Source organism: Amblyraja radiata, chromosome 31, assembly GCF_010909765.2.
Source record: "Amblyraja radiata isolate CabotCenter1 chromosome 31, sAmbRad1.1.pri, whole genome shotgun sequence".
Taxonomy (NCBI): Eukaryota; Metazoa; Chordata; class Chondrichthyes; order Rajiformes; family Rajidae; genus Amblyraja; species Amblyraja radiata.
Window position 1 is genome coordinate 23,730,644 of NC_045986.1, and position 19,345 is coordinate 23,749,988.

The 19,345-nt window shown below is 48.8% G+C and overlaps 1 protein-coding gene across 4 annotated transcripts in view; it reads left to right on the plus strand.

Annotated features, from left to right (window-relative positions):
* plch2 (phospholipase C eta 2) overlaps positions 1 to 19,345 on the plus strand; it is a 211,805-nt gene that overhangs the window by 39,026 nt on the left and 153,434 nt on the right. The window contains exon 1 of one of the 4 annotated variants that reach the window (XM_033048123.1): positions 15,408 to 15,572. The exons of the other annotated variants lie outside the window; for them this stretch is intronic. Within the exon in view, the coding sequence (XP_032904014.1) occupies positions 15,542 to 15,572 (31 nt within the window). The 5' untranslated portion in view covers positions 15,408 to 15,541. Of the gene's footprint in view, positions 1 to 15,407; positions 15,573 to 19,345 lie in introns of those variants that run through there. 4 annotated transcript variants of the gene reach the window in all.

Genomic DNA, 19,345 nt, shown 5'->3' on the forward strand with positions numbered 1-19,345 from the left:
GAAGTGACAGCCCGCCCCTTGCTTTCCTTCTCACATTCGCTTCTCCATCCGTCTTTTCCTTCAATTCTATCACAAACAAGTTGCATTTACTTTTAGTTTCGAGATACAGCGTGGAAGCAGGCCCTTCGGCCCACCGAGTCCTCGCCGACCTGCGATCCCCGCACCCTAACACTATCCTACGCACACTAGGGACAATTTACAATTTTACCAAGCAAATTAGCCTCCAAATCTGTATGCCTTTGGAGTGTGGGAGGAAACCAGAGCACCCGGAGAAAACCCACACAGTTTGCTCTGGGAATATTTGATGGGACTCTACAGGGTGGCATTATTCTCTCTCCAACATTGGCTCAGGAAGTGTTTGATGAGACAATGTAAAGAGAGTGTATTCTGTGTCTATTCACAAAGGACAATGTATTCTGAATCTAATCCCTGCTCTGGAATTATTAGACATGATAGTGTAAAATTAGCTTTATTTTGAATCCAACTACTGCTGTTGGAGTGTTTGATGAGACAGTGCAGAGGGAGTTATATTCTGTATCTGTCCCTGCTCTGGGATTATTTAACAGGACAGGATAAAGGTTTATTCTGTATCCAAACACTTACTCAGGGAATGTTTGATGGGGACATGCAGAGGGAGCTTTACACTGTATCCACTCCTATTTATTTGCTAATGGGGATGTGGACATTACTGACAACCCCAGTATTTATGGTGCATCCCTTATAACCTGGGAGAAGGAAGCTGAGAGTTAACTATATTAATAGGTCTGGTCTGGACTGATCCTTAGACCAGAATGGGTGTATTTTAATGATCATCAAGCAATACCTTTACTAAGAAAAGCTTACTGAAGGAAAAAATGGCCAGCATGGACGAGTTGGGCTGAAGGGCCTGTTTCCAGCTGTATGTCTCTGGCTTCTTAAATGCAGTGAGACTCTGCCTCCACTTCCCCCTCGGGAGTGAGTCCCAGCTTCAAACCAACCCAATATTCCCTCCTTGTTCATTCAGATCGTCTTTTGAACCGAGTTGTTCGACACCTGCCCTGAGTTTGGGGTCAGCATTGGTCAGCGCATCACGAGTTGTCTTGAACTTATAAAGGCCCTTGACAGATATCATGAACAACTTGTGTTGCGGTGTCTATTAAAGCTCCACCACACGGGAGATAGGAGCAAATGAAAAACCTCACTGGTATTACTGGGTCTTGAAGAGCCGGGTGCAGCAAGCAGTACGGCTGCATTGCTCGCTCACGCCATCAAGTGTGACTGAGGAGTGATCTTTCCTTCTATATCTTGATAAACATAACAGAAGCCCGCGGAGAGATTTATTATCTCGCAGACACTCCAGTTTCCATTGTCTTGCCTGGACACAGCTTTTTTATTACAAGGGAAAGTTTATCCATTTTTAATGTAGTTTTCAACATCTGCACCATTTCTTTGGATTTACACTGACATCCCAGAATCATTCCCTAGATTCAGTTATATTACTATTGCAGTTTGTGCTAGAGTTTGCTTTCCTTATTGGTGCAGAATTGTGCAGTGTCAGAGTTTGCTGGCATGGATACCCATTCTGACTGCCGTGGGTTCTATATTTGTTTTCTCTCTCAGGATTTAAATTGTCAAATGCACCCAAACACATTTTCCAATCTGCATAACTTCCTGCAGCCCTTACAAACCTAGAAGCTAAAAAAAAAAAGACACAAAATGCTGGAGTAACTCACCGGCTCGGGTAGAATCTCTGGAGATCCATGCTCTCCAGAAATGCTACCTGACCCGCTGAGTTACTCCAGCACTTTTTGTCTTCTTTTGTAAACCAGCATTTGCAGTTCCTCATTTTTACAAACCTACAGGTTCTCTGCCTCTCGATGATTCAACGATACTTTATTGTCACATGTAGCTGGGTATCGTGAAATGCTTTGTTTTTACACCCAACCTGGTAAAATCATGCATCAGGCCTCACTTGGGCAGGACAGAAGAATCGCCACGTTCCTGCCACCGACAAGGTCCACCACAATCCTACAAACTAGGGCCAATTTACAATTTGAACATTTTGGGGATTCTTCACCTAATCCTCTCTACCTTTCTCTTTTAAAACCCACATTGAAACCGATAACTATGGCCGACTTTTTTCATCATCTGACCAAGTATTTCCGAGTGTTGCAGTTTCACATTTCCTGCAGCACATCCATGCGGCTCCTTCACATGTTCTACTATGTTGAGAGTGGTAAGGCAGGTGCATGTTGCTGTCACTACCATTGACCAACAGAGACTCCGATGTGTGTGTGTGGGGGGGGAAGAGAGGGGGTGAGGGGAGAGGGAGAGAGGGTGGAGAGAAGGGGGAGTGAAGGGGTGAGGGGAGGGGGAGAGAGGGGGTGAGGGGAGGGGGAGTGAGGGGAGGGGGAGTGGAGGGGAGAGAGAAGGGGGAGAGAGGCAGAGAGAGAGGGTTTGGGGTCTTCATTGTGCATTCAGGGAGGGAGAGGGATAGAGCATAATAACTCAGCAAAAGATGGGCATTGGAAGCTGCAGAGTAAATGGAACTATGCAACTATTAAATATTACAACACTGGAACAAGTAATTCATCTCTATGAATTTATGCCAGCACTGAATGAGTTGTTTAAATGACTCATTATGCAGAAAATAAAAGTTATGTGAAAAATTCCCGACATGTATTGTCGAAGAGAAATGTAATATACTGCTCCATTCTGACCTGGTGGCCGTTAGTTGGAGATAGGAAGTGAGCGGGAACTTCTTAAACAACAATTGGGATTTGGACAACACATTGTAAAATCTACCCCCCCCACCCGCCCCTGTATCTGCCAGCGTCGTTTGCCCTGTAACCCTGCGAGTGGTCCGTACTCCATCCTCGGCCTCGCACCTTCCCAGAGCACTGAGGCTCCAAAACCCTGCAATCCTCTCTCTGGTCCTCCTACGCCTCACTTTGATGTCCTCCTCTGTGACAATCCTTCAAAGCCCGTTGCTCTCAATTTGTTTTGAGCAACATTTTGGGCTGTGGCTTGGAGTCCACTTGTCTTCAATCCCACACATGTGAAGCACTTTGGGATGTACGCTTGATGATGTAGGCACTCCATAAATGCAAATTGTTGTCCTGCCAACCTGAGCAAAAGAATATTGAGCCATCCAACACACAGATCCTTCATTTTAACGTGAACTCGCTGGGTTAAGTTTCATAGCGCTCCTATATGGATGAAAAGGACCAATCAACTGTAAATTCTGTTTTATTACCTTCTCAGAGTGACTGGCAGTGTTGCTGAAGCACTCCCAAGCCGGTTGATGCAAAGGCCATGTTATTGACTTTCTGTGGAGAGGCGAGTTTTATACCCGTCTTACTCCAGGATCAATGGCTGTGCTCAGGTGATGCACTGCGCTCCTGAGAAGAGTGTGCCCGAGGGCAGACTTTGCAAAATGGGTTGACGGGACACACGCAGAGTGGATTGGGGCCACTTCACCCCATTGGAACTTGCTTGGCATGTGGACCTGGCCAAGGCAGACGATGTACACCCAGCAGATGTGGAACGCAACACCTCACAATGTCTGAAGAAGGGTCTCGCCCCGGAACGTCACCTGTTCCTTTCCTCCAGAGGTGCTGCCTGACCCACTGAGTTGAGGGCCTGTCCCACTGAGCATGCGACCTGCATGCAGCAAGCGCGACCAAACCGGAAGCGGGGGCAGCGCGGAGGTCGAGTGAGTGACGTGAAGTTCGAGCGAAGTCCGCGGGAAGTTCGCGCGTGACGTACGGCGTCAAGACGCAGCGTACGCCGTCGAGACGCTGCGCACGCCCGTCGAGGCGGCTGCGGGCCAGCAGGCCGTTGCCGCGCGGAATTTTTGAACACGGTCAGTTTTTCGGAGCCCCACGCAATGTCGGGACCAGCTCCGCACAACTCCATACGGCTCTGGCGATCGAAGTGGGACCGGCACCGCGAGGCCGTACGGCTCAAGCGACCACGTTAGGTCGCACTTGCCGCATGGAGTCGGATGCTCGTGGGACAGGCTCTTAACGCCGGCATCTTCTGTCTATCTTCGGCGTAAACCAGCATCTGCATTTCTTTCTCTCACACCTCACAATGTCCCCATCTGATGGACACATGTTTCCGTACTCTGGAGGGTCACAAAACAGGTGCCAGGACTGGGAACAAACACCCTCCTCCCCACCACCTCCTCTCCACTGCCCATCCTATTTCAAAAGGCATGTTAAAGTGGTTGAATATTTTAGACAATATAAGTGGATCGGGGATTGGAGAAGAGTCATGCCCAATCTGTGTAGCTCGGTGTCATGTTGGGAAGTTACATTACGTTTTATATCTCGAGAAATAATACAAAGTTATGGAGGGAATGCTGAATGAATGGAACTTATTTAGGGTGTATTTGAACTGTCTGATGCTTTGGATATCCGATTAATGTTTGCAAAATGGATCTCCCGGGTGAATAAAGCAATATAAAACATTGCAAAAAGGAGCAATACCGCAGTTAGCGAGCGACAATGCATCTTGGCAGTGAATGCTGCAGGGAGACCAGGTGGAGGGAAAGTCTGGGACGTTGTCCAATGTTGATGGGACATGAATGGACGGAGATGCATTTAAAATAATCTCAGAAGGAACACAAGGTTCTTTCGAAGAGTTGTTCTGAGCGCAGATGCATGCCAAAGCAATAATTGAAGCAGAGTTCATACATTTTTAAAGGACTTAGATCATTGCTTCAAACATTGAACCCAAGGAATTAAAGCAGGTGGAATAATGAAGCAGACACAAAGGGCTGGAGCAGCCCAGTGGGTCATGCAACATCTCTGCAGAACATGGATTGATGGCGTTATGGGTCAGGACCCTTCTGCAGAGAGATCTGTGAAATGAGTGAGATCAGTCAAGTGTCAATAGAGTCGAGAGTGTTTTATTGTCATGTGTCTCGAAACAGAACAATTAAATTCTAACGTGCAGCAGCGCAACAGGTATATAAACTTAGTACTCTGTAAAACCTGTCATAAACAACTAGAGAAAAGTTCCCTTTTATATATATATATAATTTGGGAATGCAAGGTGACACAGTGGTAGAGTTGCTGCCTTACAGCGCCAGGCACACGGGTTCGATCCTGACTTTGGTTGTTGTCGGTACGGAGTTTGTATGTTCTCCCCATGACCTGCGTGGGGTTTCTCCGGGATCTCCAGTTTCTTCCCACACTCCAAAGACGTCCAGGTTTATAGGTTCATTGGCTTCGGTAAAATTGTAAATTGTCCCTAGTGTGTGTAGGATAGTGTTAGTGTGCAGAGATCACTGGTTGGCACAGACTGGGTGGGACGAATGGCCTGTTTCCACACTGTGTCTCCAGACTAAAAATGAAACTAAATACACACACACACACACACACACACACACACACACACACACACACACACACACACACACACACACACACACACACACACACACACACACACACACACACACACACACACACACACACACACACTCACACTCAAAAATAATGCTTAATAATAGTCTAATTCAGAGTCTTTTTGGAGGTGACTGTGTTTAATAGCCTGATGTTGTAAGGAAGGAACAGCTGTTGAAGTAACAGTTACAGTTTCCAGGCTCCTGCACCTTCTGCCCTATGCCAGGAGTGAAATGAGAGCGTGGCCAGGCTGGTGTGGATCTCTGATGTTGCTGACTGCTTTTTTGAGACAGCGACTCTTGTTGATCCCTTCGATGGTGGGGAGGTCAGTACCCGTGATGGACTGGGAAGTGTTCACCATTTTTTGCGATCTTCTTCATTCCTGGGCATTCGAGTTGCCAAACCAGGCCATGATGCAATCAATCAATATGCTCTCCACTCTAGCATAGACCATAAGACACAGAAGCAGAATTAGACCATTTAACCCATCGAATCCATTTAATCGAGTCTGCTCTGCCATTTGATCGTGGCTGATCTATTTCTTCCTCTCAGGCCCATTCTTCTGCCTATTCCCTTGTAACCTTTGAGGCCCTTACTAATCATCAACCTATCAATCTCCGCTTTAATAATACCCAATGACTTGGATCACCGCAGATTCCACAGATTCACTGCCTTCTGGCTAAAGAAGTTCCTCCTTTCATCTCCTTTTTTAAAGGTACGTCCTTTCATTCCAAGGCTGTGCCCTCTGTTCCTAGACTCTCCCACGACTGGAAATCTCCTCTCCACATCCACTCTCTGCAGGCCTTTCACGATTCGGTAGGCTTCAATGCGATTCTCCCCTCATCCTTCTGGACTCCAGCGAGTAAGGTTTAGAGCCTTCAAACACTCCGTGGAGTACTAAAGATAACACTGAGTAAGTGGGATGAGATTGAGAGGGATGTTGAAGGATTTGGAGAATGAGTGGGATCAGCCTGTGAGTGTGTGGAGACAAATACGAGCATAGTGTCGATGGGTGGAGCGGCCTGTCGGTGCAGGAGTATTTATCCCTGGCAGAGTGGAGGGGCTGGGGTTTGCTGTGTGCCGTTGCTCAGGGAGTGATGAGATTATGGTGTTGAGCTCAGATGCAGTGAGATTTAGAAGATGCTGAACCAGTCAGCGCCAAGAGGAGGCAGCGTGTGACTGCAGGAAAACAGTTACTGTCGTAATCATCTGAAAATTACCTCCAGCCCAACACACAACTCTGTAATGTAGTCACATCCGAGCTTTAAATTATTCCTTTCTCCAAACCTATTAACGGTCATTATTTGTTTATTAGTTTGCATAACAAGTGGAAATAGATAGTTAACAATTTGCTCTTCACTCTATCACCTGCCTCCACGCTTATTGTGATACTCTCATTGTCAAGGGTCCCATTGAAGCCAATTCAGCTGCTCTCACCGAAAACTATTACGCTGGCTGTTCATAAGTTGGTATCCCAAGGGTTCAGCTGCTCGAAGAGCCGCAGGCTTATTTTAAATCAAATCTAATAATACAGAATGATGTGCTGAAGCCTTTAACTCTGCACTCACTGTGTGACAGCACTTGGCTCCAGAGTGGGGTTTGGACAAGCTCAGCAATATTCCACATCGTTCCTGAATTAATAAGAGCCTTGTCGTCAGCAGTGTTTCAGAACTGTAGACCAAGTCCATTCCGTGCTTCGGGCCCGTGCTGGCCATTTGGTGGAGTAATGTAATTAGTTCGCACTTCAGTTCCGTGTTTTTTTTATTCGGGCATTATTCCACTTCTCTTCTCAAATCTGCGCCATCGTCACAACTTATGTTCACCAGCACCCAATACACATTCCTGTGAGTCAGAGAACAGTGGTTCAAGCCCAACCCAAGAGACACGAGGACAGGCCCAGACACACGAATATAGGCTCGGTCACATGAATGCAGGCCCGGCCCAGAGACAGTAGTACAGGCCCAGAGACAGTACAGTCCCTTGGAGACGGGTACATGCCCAGAAACACATATAGGCCCAGTAACAGGGGTTCAGGCCCAGAGACGGGTACAGGCCCAGAAACGGGTTCAGGCCCAGAGACACGGGTACAGGCCGGGCCCAGAAACACGTAAAGGCCCAGGGGCATGGGTACAGGCCCAGATACAAGTACAGGCCCAGCCCAGAAACATGGGGGGTTCGAGAGGTGAGGGAGCGTGGAGTGAGGGGGATCGAGGAGTGAGATAGTTCAAGCAGTGAGGGGGCTCGAGGGAGGACAGGGATCGAGGAATGAGGGGATTGAGGAGTGAGGGAGGTCGAGGGATGAGGGAGGTTTAAGCAGTGAGGAAGCGTGAGGAGTGAGGGGTCGGTGGAGTGAGGGAGCTCGGGGGAGGGGGTGGAGGAATTTTGCAAGGAGTGATATTTCCAACATAGGGCTGCCAGGCCTAGCAGCCTGTTGCTCCTGTGCTCTCAGTACCAGTGTGGGTTTGCCTGAGCCCAAACAGAACAACAGTCAGGCTGTTACTCAGGGCTGCCAGGGCACTGTCCGCCTCACATTATTGAGCTGGAATCCAGGAAACAGCAAGAGATTTTGGAAGAGAAGGTGAAAAATATCTTAATCAAGGATGAGAATTTAATTTGCAGGCAGAGTTACTGTGATGTGGAATGCACTGTCTGGTTGAGTGCTGGGACTAGATTCAATGGACACTTTCAATGGGGGAATACACTTGGAAAAGAACCTGCACTGCTGAGGAAAGGATCAGGCGATAAACCAGTTCTTACAGAGGCATGATCAGCCTCCTCTGCTCCGCACGATCTTTTAATTCTACAGATAAAGATGAGTTTTTTAATTATTACTATTAACCAAGAGGTGACTGGGCACAAACAGCAGTGAGTGTGGAATGTAATGGACATTGGTGTTTTGCTGCCAGTTAATGATGGTGCCGGCCGGCTCTGTCACTGTCAATGATGAGCACGCTTTGTGAGTGAAGGTGACAGTGTTTTTTTTTTACAGGGGACGGCAGCTTTCGACAGGCACTTTAATTAGATTCTGGGTCCAGGTCTTGCTGATGCGAGAGGGCTCCTTAGGCTGCAGGGTCCTGCTGCCCGCCCTCCAGTCAGTGACAGGCACCAAGTCCGTCTGCTGATCCTTGCTCCCCACTGTGTCCCGGAGAAGTCAAGTCAAGTCAAGTCACATTTATTTATATAGCACATTTAAAAAATAACTCTCGTTGGCCAAAGTGCTTTACATTTGTTATACGAATAGCACAACAAAACAGACTACATACATATATACATGTAGCCCTCACTCAGAGGACGTCAGGAAAGGCTTGGGAGTATAGATAAGTCTTTAGTCTTGACTTAAAAGAGTCGATGGAGAGGGCAGTTCTGATGGGAAGGGGGATGCTGTTCCACAGTCTAGGGGCTGCAACCGCAAAGGCGTGGTCGCCCCTGAGCTTATGCCTAGACCGTGGGATATTCAGCAACCCCAAGTCGGCCGATCTGAGGTGCCTGGAGGTGGAGTGGTGGGTGAGAAGACGTTTTATGTAGGTGGGGGCAAGCCCATTGAGGGTGGAGAGCGTCCAGAGGAGGTTTACGACAATAATCCCAGGAATGATTGGGTTAATATACGATGAGCATTTGACGGCACTGGGCCTGTACTCGCTCGAGTTTAGAAGGATGAGTGGGAAACTTATTGAAACATAACGTATGGCGAAAGACCTGGATAGAGTGGATGTGGGGAGGATGCTTCCGCTAGTGGGAGCATCTAGGACCAGAGATCACAGCCTCAGAATAAAAGGACGTACCTTAACAAAGGAGATGAGGAGGAATTTCTTTCTTCAGAATCTGTGGAATTCATTGCCACAGACGGCAGTGGAGGCCAAGTCAATGGATATTTTTAAGGCGGGCATTGACAGATTCTTGATTAGTGTGGGTGTCAGGGGTTATGGGGAGAAGGCAGGAGAATGGGGTTGAGAGGGAAAGATAGATCAGCCATGATTGAGTAGACTTGATGTGCTGAATGGCCTAATTCTGCTCCTAGAACCTATGAACATGATGAAGATATTCATGAGAGGAATAGATCAGGTAGATGCACAGAATCTCTTGCCCAGAGTAGGGGAATCGAGGACCAGAGGACAAAGGTTCAAGGTGAAGGGGAAAATATTTAATAGGAATCTGAGGGGTAACTTTTTCACACAAAGGGTGGTGGGTGTATGGAACGCACTATCAGAGGAGGTAGATGAGGCTGGGACCATCCCAATGGTTAAGAAACAGTTAGACAGGTTCATGGATAGGACACGTTTGGAGGGATATGGACCGAGCGCAGGCAGGTGGGACTAGTGTAGCTGGGACACGTTGGCCGGTGTGGGCAGGTTGGGCTGAAGGGCCTGTTTCCACACTGTATGACTCTATACCTGTGCTTCAGCAGCGAGTCGGGACAATTGAACAGCAGTGACTGTGCAGCCTGCATGCGGACTGATGATTGATTGATTGCTTGTGTGAGCTAATCGATTGCCAGCTGTACCCATCCTGTTACCCTGGGCCATAAATACCAACACCATGGGTGCTGACCCATGACGGTTCACTCAGGGACGATGCAACTAAAAGACACTGTATTGTCTGGTCTTCTTCCCTGAAGAAGGCTGGGAGAACTGTAAGCCTTTGCATATGCTGGAAGCAAGTGATGGAATGGGGACATCTGACAGATTCCTAGCGAAAGGGAAGGGCTTTCAGAAAATGGTCCCCGCACACTGCTGTGTGAACAAATGGTGCAGGGTGAATGTTCGTGGAGCAGAAATGAACAGTATCAATGGAACTGGAAGAGGCTATTCAGTCCCCGAGCCAGCTCTTCCATTCATTAGATTGCAGGTGAGCTACACTTGTATCGAACCACCTAGGCTGTCTAATGAATGATATCCTTGTCGATCAAAAATCAATCAACCTCTCCTTTGAAATTCTCAATGACAACCACTTTCCTTATGTTAAGGTGTCCTTGCATGCTCTCATACAACCTTTCAGGACAGAATGTGTTCGCAGGGACAGAAGTGGTGGTACTGACCTTAACCTGTTTACTGCCAAGTTTATTGTTTACATCGTCGGCCATGACCCGCGTTTACTCGGGGAGTGGCACTGAACAGATTAATGACATGAGAACAGGCAGCACTGACCTTCACTGTTCCTCATTCCCATTCACTGTCCTCGGCTACACCAGGCGCCAGCTCAGTTTCATGCGCAGAGACTATGAGATATGCAATTGGGTTAGACTGTACCTCAGTGAGTGTCAGTGTCACTGGGACTGGAGCTCAGTGAGTGTTAGTCTGACTGTACCTTAGTGATTGTCAGTGTCAATGCGACTGTACCCCAGTGAGTGTCAGTGCAACGGTATCTCACTGAATGTCAGTTTCAGTCTGACTGTACCTCAGTGAGCATCAGTGTCAGTGTGACTGTACCTCAGTAATAGACTGTACAGAACAACAGCTATCTCCGACATCTGGCTGGTTAGTGTTTGTGAGCTCCTGGAAGGAGCTACATAAATGCAAGTTCTTCTTTCACCACTCATTAAAGCCAGAACTTATTCAAAGCCATCGTCAAGCAATGCCTCGGCAGTGTGTGTTTGTCCCTGGGCTCTCATTAGTTTTCTGTCCCTTGTTGAACTGCGAAGTGGATTGTGCCCTCGTTTTATGAAGGTTTTGGATTTAATTCAATTTTGCAGCCCCCGCAGTTTGTGGTGGGCACAGTGAAGACCCCTGTGTGGGTCTGGGCGAGGTCTCCTCCAGGGACATCAGAGATCCGATCATGTTTTTGACAATCCGAAAGTTTCAGGGCTGCATTTGCAGGCATCAGATTAGTGATTGTTCTGAGTGTGAACACCTCCATAAATTCATAGTGATAGGAGCAGAATTAGGCCATTTGGCCCATCGTCTATTCTGCCATTCAATCATGGCTGATCTATCTCTCCCTCCCAACCCTTCTCCCCATAGCCCCTGACTGGCGTACTAATCAAGAATCTATCTATCTATCTCTGCCTTAAAATATCCATTGATGGCCTCTACAGCCCTCTGTGGCAATGAATTCCACAGATTCACCACCCTCTGGCCCGAGAAATTCCTCGTCATCTCCTTCCGAAAGGAAAATCCTTTTATTCTGAGGCTATGACCCCTGGCCCTAGATTCTCCCACGAGTCCTCTCTACATCCACTCAATCCAGACCTTTCACTATTCGGTAAGTTTCAACAAGGTCACCCTTCATCCTTCTAAACTCCAGTGAGTAGAGGCCCAGCAGTGCCCCACCCATCCACTGCTGCACTGTGAGCACAGGCCCAGGGCAATTGCATCCCCGGCCCTGAGATCACAGAGTGATCGTACATCCTTTCATTCAGAAGCACAGATACGGACCATACTGTGGCTGCAGAGAAGATAGACACAAAATGCTGGAGTAACACAGCGGGTCAGGCAGCTTCTCTGGAGAAAAGGAATAGGTGACATTTCAGGTGGAGACCCTTCTGCAGACTGGGAGTCAGGGGAAAGGGAAACTGGAGAGTTGAAAATGTACAAAGAACAAATCAAAGCCGGCAAAGATATGCAAGGAAAGGTAGAGCCCACAATGGTCCATTGTTGGCTCTGGTGAAGGTGATAACGAGTAGAACCAAACAGTGAAACTTAAGGGCCTGTCCTACTTGGGCGTCATTTGCGCGTTATTTACGCGACATCATTTATGCGTCACGACTCGCGCATCATGACGCGCATGGCGTTCATTACGCGCGCATGGTGCGTGGTGACGTAGGCAGTGACACGTGGTCATGCGCTGCACCCCAGGATTTTGGGATTCACAAAATCTTCGCGTGCCACCTGCGTGACGTGCAAATGATCCCCAAATGGGACAGGCCCTTTAGAGGTTCCTTTCCTGAAGCAAGCGAACCACAGCAGAGTTGACTGGAATAAATTTCTCAAGGACTGTCAGGTCGGGGAAAAATTAAATAAAGTTTGCAAAGTTAAAACAAGGTTGGAGTCATCAATTGTGTCACCGTGTCTGATGATACACGGTTACTGAGAGTGACGCACAGTGGTGGAACAACTCAGCGGGTCAGGCAGCATCTCTGGGGAGACAGTGACAGCCTTGTCATGCTGATCTTCAAGCCAGTGTCTCAGTTACTGGGAATGTGGTGTGGGCAGCTCCGAGTTCAAGTTCCTCTGTCCTAGTTGAGAAAAAATGAAAACTAAAATAAATTGGTTTCAGTGAAAGGTAGCCCTTAGGATTGTCATCAATATGACTGATTCGCCAATATCCCTGTGGGAAATCTTGCCCAGTCCCACACAGTGGTCTCCCCTGGGCCCAGCAGAGGGGGCAGAAGCTGCAAAATTGGATCAAATTAAAACCCTTCGTAAAAAAGAGGACTCGCTTTTTTGATGCAAAAGATGACATGTTAATGCAAACACTGGGAGGTTCTGTGTCTGTGAGTACAGCAATGTCTCAGAATTCAAATATGTGACTTGTTAATCTTCACTGTATCCTCCCAGAGCTGTGGTGGGATAGGGTACTACCAGGGGTTGTTGGTGGCTACTCGCCTTTAAGATCAAGTGAACAGCAGTCATTTGACAGTGTAGATAAAGCGAATGTTTCTCTTCTGGTGCGGAGGGTGACTCCGAAACAAGGGTGCACTCCAGGCCAATCTGGTCAATGGGGAGTAGGAATCTGGACCTCGTGCCCCTTTGCAGCCCTCACCCCCACCAGGGTGGCACTTTGGCACAGCGAGAGAGTTGCTGCCTTACAGCACTAGGGACCCGGGCTCGATCCTGACTATGGGTGCTGTCTGTATGGAGTTTGCATGTTCTCCCTGTGACCACCTCGGTTTCTTCCTGGTGCTTCGGCTTCCATCCACATTCCAAAGAGTATAGGTTTGTAGGTTAAGTGGCTTTGCTAAAATTTGTAAATTATTCCTCGTGTGTAGGATAGTCCTCGTGTGTGGGACGATCGCTGGTCAGTACGGACTCAGTGGGCCGAAGGGACTGTTTCCATGCTGTATCGCAAGTCTAAATATTGAAACTGCAGCGACACTAAAAGGGTTATGGGGTTCAGGCAGTAGATCAGCAGCACAGCACAGAAGGCAGTAAGTCGGTAGGAACTGCTGATGCTAGTTTACACCAAAGAGAGGCACAAAATGCTGGAGTATCTTAGTGGGTCAGGCAGCATCTCTGGAGAAAAGGAATAGGTGACCTTTCAGGTCTTCGAGTCCGAAGAAGAGCTCTGACTCGAAACTTCACTTGGTCCTTTCCAGCACAGAAACTATTGCCTATCAACCAGTCTACCTGCCTATCTGGAGCGGTTATGAATGATCGAAGGTGTGGACTTGGTGGCCAACAGGTCTGTTTCCATGCCATATCTCTAAAACTAAAACTAAACTATACTGGTCACCCACGCTCCACATCAAGTGCAGGCATGCTCAAGTGCATGAATGGACATCTCCTGTGCCCATGGCTTGAGAGGAGGAGACTCTTCACTTTGTGAGCTGCTTGGGTCTGTATCTTGGGTCACATATCATAAAAATTCCAAATGTTATTTCTTGCCTTTATGAGAATTATCTGTATCCTTGTCAACATTAATTCTGTGACAAATTAGTCAATTGTCCGGAGGGCAAATGCAGGCAGTGTATTTGGTTAAGGATATTGAAGGGCAGCCCAACTGGTCCAATGCACGGAAGATAGACACAAAATGCTGGAGTAGCTCAACGGGTCAGGCAGCTTCTCTGGAGGCCCTGCTTCAGACTGAGAATCAGGGGAGAGGCAGAGTCTAGAGATATGGAAGGGTAAGGCGTGAAAACGACAGATCAAAGCAAATGCTGGGAATGAAATGTTGAATGGTTCATTGTTAGCTGAGGGGAAGGTGACAAGGAAGCAAACATTCAGAAAAAAATCATCAGGAGGACAGTGAAACTAGTCGGTGGGGGAGGGACAGAGAGAGAGAGAGAGAGAGAGAGGGGGAATGCAAAAGTTACTTGAAGTTAGAGAAATCAATATTCATACCACTGGGTTGTAAGCTGCCCAAGCGAAATAAGAGGTGCTGTACCTCCAATTTGCGTTGACAGTGGAGGAGGCCCAGGACAGGAAGGTCAGTGTGGGAATGCGAGGGGGAGTTAAAGTGTTTAGCAAACGGGAGATCACGTAGGCCTACGATCAAAGCACGCACCATCTCACCAAGTCTTGAAAATCATGGAAACCGATCACATGGTTGCAATCAGGGCTTGGTATGGAGCAATAAAGAATGGGGGGGGGGGGGGGGAGGTGACTGGGGGTCTTGTTAGAGGTGAAGAGGCTAATAGACGTTCTGGAGCCTGGGACTAGTTAATGAGGGAACACAGGAGGCCAGACTTGGGGACAGGCTGCCCATGGGGTTATGGGGACGGAGGATGTCACCAAGATTGGGGGACATTCCAGACTGAAGAAGGGTCTCGACCCGAAACGTCACCTATTCATTTTCTCCAGAGATGCTGCCTGACCCGCTGAGTTACTCCAGCACTTTGTGTCTATCTTTGGTTTAAAGCAGCATCTGCAATTCCTTCCTACACACCAGTAAAAGGCTGAGGATTGAGGAGTGTGTGGGGGAAAGGGGGGAGGAGGGGGTATCATCGGTTATTTGAACGACCAGCTTTCGGGGAGGGAGGTGGCAAGGTGGGGGGGGGGGGGGGAGGACAAGAGAGAAGAGACCTGGTAGACAAGAGGACGGGGTGAGCAGAGAGGCGAGATGCTGCCCGGGCATTGGGTGGCACAGTCTTGCTGAAAGAAGGTGTGGACTGCAAAGAGGAAGGGTATACCATGGGGAAGATCTGCAGTCTCAAACCTGGACCACTCCAACCATTTGCTGCCCAGCCACCTCCAAGCACTCCTGTCAGCGAGTGAGTATTAGCCCTCCCCCTCTCTTGTTGTAGAGTTACCTGCCAGTGTTACGAGCCGGCGATAGGACAGTTTGATGAACCATCCTTGGGCAACTTAATAAATGAATGGATTTTAAACCATCTCGCACAGGCTCAGAAGGTGTCGGAGCCTGAGAGAGGGAGAGAGGGAGAGAGAGTCAGAGACAGGAGGGAGCTTAATACACACATCAAATCTCTCTCAATCCGAACCATCTCTCTATGAGCTGCTCGCTACCACCAATCTCCGTGCAGGCGGACCTCGGCTATGGACAAGGCGCCAGCAGCGAGGGACCACAGTATGTTGAAGCGGCCGCGGCGTGTTGTCTTCCACCCTGTCTTTTGTGATCACTGTTTTAAATAGCCAGCCAGCCACCCAGCGTGCGTTCTGCTGCATGAAGCGCAATGTGAAGATGTTTCTGTTTTGCTCTGACACTCATGGCTGGGGTTTTGGGGGGGTCGGCAGCAGCTTTGTGGGGTGGCTGCAGGTTGGGGTTGGACCGGACCCGCTCCCCTTTGCAGTGGGGATGGGGGTGAATTGGAGGGGCGGTGGGGGTTGTTGGAGGGAACACATCACAGCACCCAACTGGGTGGGCTGTAGCCGCGGGAGGCGGTCATGTACGAGGCGAGGCTGCACTGGTTGACATTGGAAGGGCTTCAGGGAACAGCTACTGCCGAGTGAAGTTTCAGGTCCACCCGAGCCCGGGGTGGAAGTGAGGAGCGCAGATTGGGGAGGGAGGGAGAGAGAGAGAGAGTGAAGGGGGAGAGTAGAGAGGGCAGAGTGAGGAGGGGGAGACCGAGGAGCGGGACAGAATGAGGAAGGAGAGTGAGGAGGAAAAATCAGGAATACCGGGTGCAGAGGGGAGAGTGGGATGAGGAGAGAGTGGGGGGGGGGGGGGGGAGGGAGGGAGGGGAGTGAAGAGGGAGAGAAAGTGAGGAGGGAGTGAGAGTGGGGAGGAAGAGTGAGGAGAGGGAGTGAGAGAGAGTGAGCAGTGGGGAGGAAGTGAGGGGGAGAGTGGGGGAAGGATAGTGAGGGGGAGAGTGGGGTGAGTGAGGAAGGGGAGTGTGGAGGGAGAATGAGGAGAGGGGGTGAGAAGTGAGAGTGAAGGGGGAGTGGGAAGTGAGGAGAGCTGAGGCAGGTCGGGTTCCGACGGGCAGGGCGTGCTGCACCGGGGGGGGAGCGGAGAATTGCAGCAGAAAAGGGAGTATACGGGCTGTCTGGGATTTTGCAGCAGTCCCGAACACTCGCTGTCTTTGTTATGGTTCGGCTGCAGCGCGCCTCCCGGAGAATGTTTTGACGCGATTCATGTCATTCCTGCAGATGTTGCTGCAGGTGACTGGAGACTTGGTCCTGAGTCCTGGGAGCCACGGGCTCACTGTCCGCTCAACTATTGCAGCCCCAGCCTGCAAACCAAGTCCACTCTTACAGTGCGCCTCCGTGTGAGAGAGTTTGAACGTGACACTGTGTGTGTGTGTATGTGTGTCTCCGTGTGTGTGTGTGTGTATCTGTGTCCGTGTCTCTGAATCCCTTTGTCTATGTGTGTGGGTCTGTGCGAGCGTGTGTGAACGAGTGCGTCTGTGTGTGAATATATGTCACCGTGAATGTGTCTGCACACGTGTATGAGTGTGCCTATGTACGAGAATGAGTGTGTGTGTATGTGTGTGTGCATGAATGTGCGTGAATGAGTGTGTCTGCATGTTAATGCGTGTGTCTATGTGAATGTGTGTGTGTGTGTCTGTATCTGTGTGAATCAGAGTATCAGTGTGAATGAGAGTATCTGTGCTTGTGAATGACTGTCTGTGTATGTTAATGAGTCCGTGGCAATGAGTGCTGTGTGCGTGAATGAGTGAGTCTGTCTGTGTTAATGAGTGTGTCTCTGCGAATGAGTGTGTCTGTGTGTGTGTAAATGTGTGACTGTGAATGAGTATGTCTGTGACTGTGTGTGTGAGTGAATGAGTGTGTGTGTCTGCGTGAATGAGTGTGTCTGTCTGTGTTAATGAGTGTGTCTGTCTGTGTGAATGAGTGTGTCTGTCTGTGTGAATGAGTGGGTGTGTCTGTGAATGAGTGGGTGTGTCTGTGAATGAGTGGGTGTGTCTGTGAATGAGTGGGTGTGTCTGTGTGAATGAGTGTGTGTGTCTGTGTGAATGAGTGGGGGTGTCTGTGTGAATGAGTGGGTGTGTCTGTGAATGAGTGGGTGTGTCTGTGTGAATGAGTGTGTGTGTGTGTGTGTAGGTGTGTATGTCTGTGAATGAGTGTGCGTGACTGTGTGAATGAGTGTGTGTGGGTCTGTATGTCTGTGTGAATGAGTGTCTGTGTCTGTGTGAGTGAGTGTGTGTGTCTGTGTGAATGAGTGTGTGTGTGTATGAGTGGGTCTATCTGTGTGGACGACTCTGATGGCCTTGCTGTGTATTCAATCCTGTGCTCTGGAGAAGAGGCATCTCTGCCCACCAGCTACGGTTGCATAACTTGGACTTAGCTTCCGTTTGCCTGGCATTTGTTGTACTTTCTTTCAACAGTGAGGACTGAAATAGCCTCTTATCCACAGTGGGTTGCAGTGTCGGGCTGGGGTGGGGAGCAGTGATACCTCTCATACAGAGGTAGTGGCATTTGCTAAGGGTTGCCTCGTCTACCCGATGTATTCATCTGTAGCAGAGGTGAGGACAGTAGTTTGTCTCCACTGCCCATCCCAACCATTTGGGGGAGGAGGTGTGATGAGACCCAGTGCTGTCTTAACTCCCAGCTCTCCCTACCTCTGCAAACTCTTTGCCGTATATGAAATAGAGTCGGCAACTGGCCATTCAAAAAGATCTTTTACCTGAGAACCACTTTCCACCACTAATCCCTGAATCGCCCCTAAAACAATCTAGTGTCGACAAATCAACTGATTGCTGCCTTAGATATGTTCAGTGACCCAGCCTGTACACTCCTCGTCTACAGATTCTTGTCAAGGTGAGAAAATGTCTTTGCATGTCCGTCTTGATAGATCCCTTGTCCCAACACCCCGACGGGGTGGGTGGGAAGATTGCAACCTTCACGTGGTCCACCCTGTTTCGACAAATGCAGTCAACCTGGCGTGCACAAACGGAAGATCAAACAGAACAAGTTGTCTTACAAAGTGTTTAAGAAGGAACTGCAGATGCTGGAAAATCGAAGGTACACAAAAATGCTGGAGAAACTCAGCGGGTGCAGCAGCATCTATGGAGCGAAGGAAATAGGCAACGTTTCGTCCCGAAACGTTGCCTATTTCCTTCGCTCCATAGATGCTGCTGCACCCGCTGAGTTTCTCCAGCATTTTTGTGTACCATCAAGTTGTCTTACAACTTTAGGCTGTGCACGCCACATGCAAGAAGAAGAAGAACACCTGAACCAGGGAAAACACATCCCTGCATTTGCCCTGTCAAGCTCCATGAGAATATTCGACACAAAATGCTGGAGTAACTCAACGGGTCAGGCACCATCTCTGGAGAAAGGGAGTAGGTGACGTTTCGGGTCGAGACCCTTCTTCAGATTCTGGCCAGAAGAATATTGTATGTTTCAACCAGATGATCTCTCATTCTTCTAAATTTTAGATGGTGTAGGCCCTACATTCTTAATCTGTTCTCATGGACAATCTTCCATCCCTGGAGTTACTTTGGTGAACCTTTGTTGCATGACCTCTATTGCAAGTATATTCTTCCCTAACTGAGACAACCAGACATTAGTACAGTATTGTGTAGGAAAGAACTGCAGATGCTGGTTTAAATCGAAGAAAGACACAAAATGCTGGAGAAACTCAGCGGGACAGGCAGCATCTCTGGAGAGAAGGAATGGGTGCCGTTTCGGGTCGAAACCCTTCTTCAGACTGATTCTGTACAGTATTCTTGGGCGAAATCTGAGGGAGAGTTAGCAGCTCAGTGACTTAGGCTGGGATGGTCGACATCTTGGTGCCTTGGCCTGAAACATCAACAATCCCTTTCCCCACACAGATGCTGCCAGGCACAATGTACCTGTACACTGTGGGTGGCTGGATTGGAACGGAATGGAATATTTTATTGTCACATGTGACAAGGCACAGTAAAATCCTTTGCATAG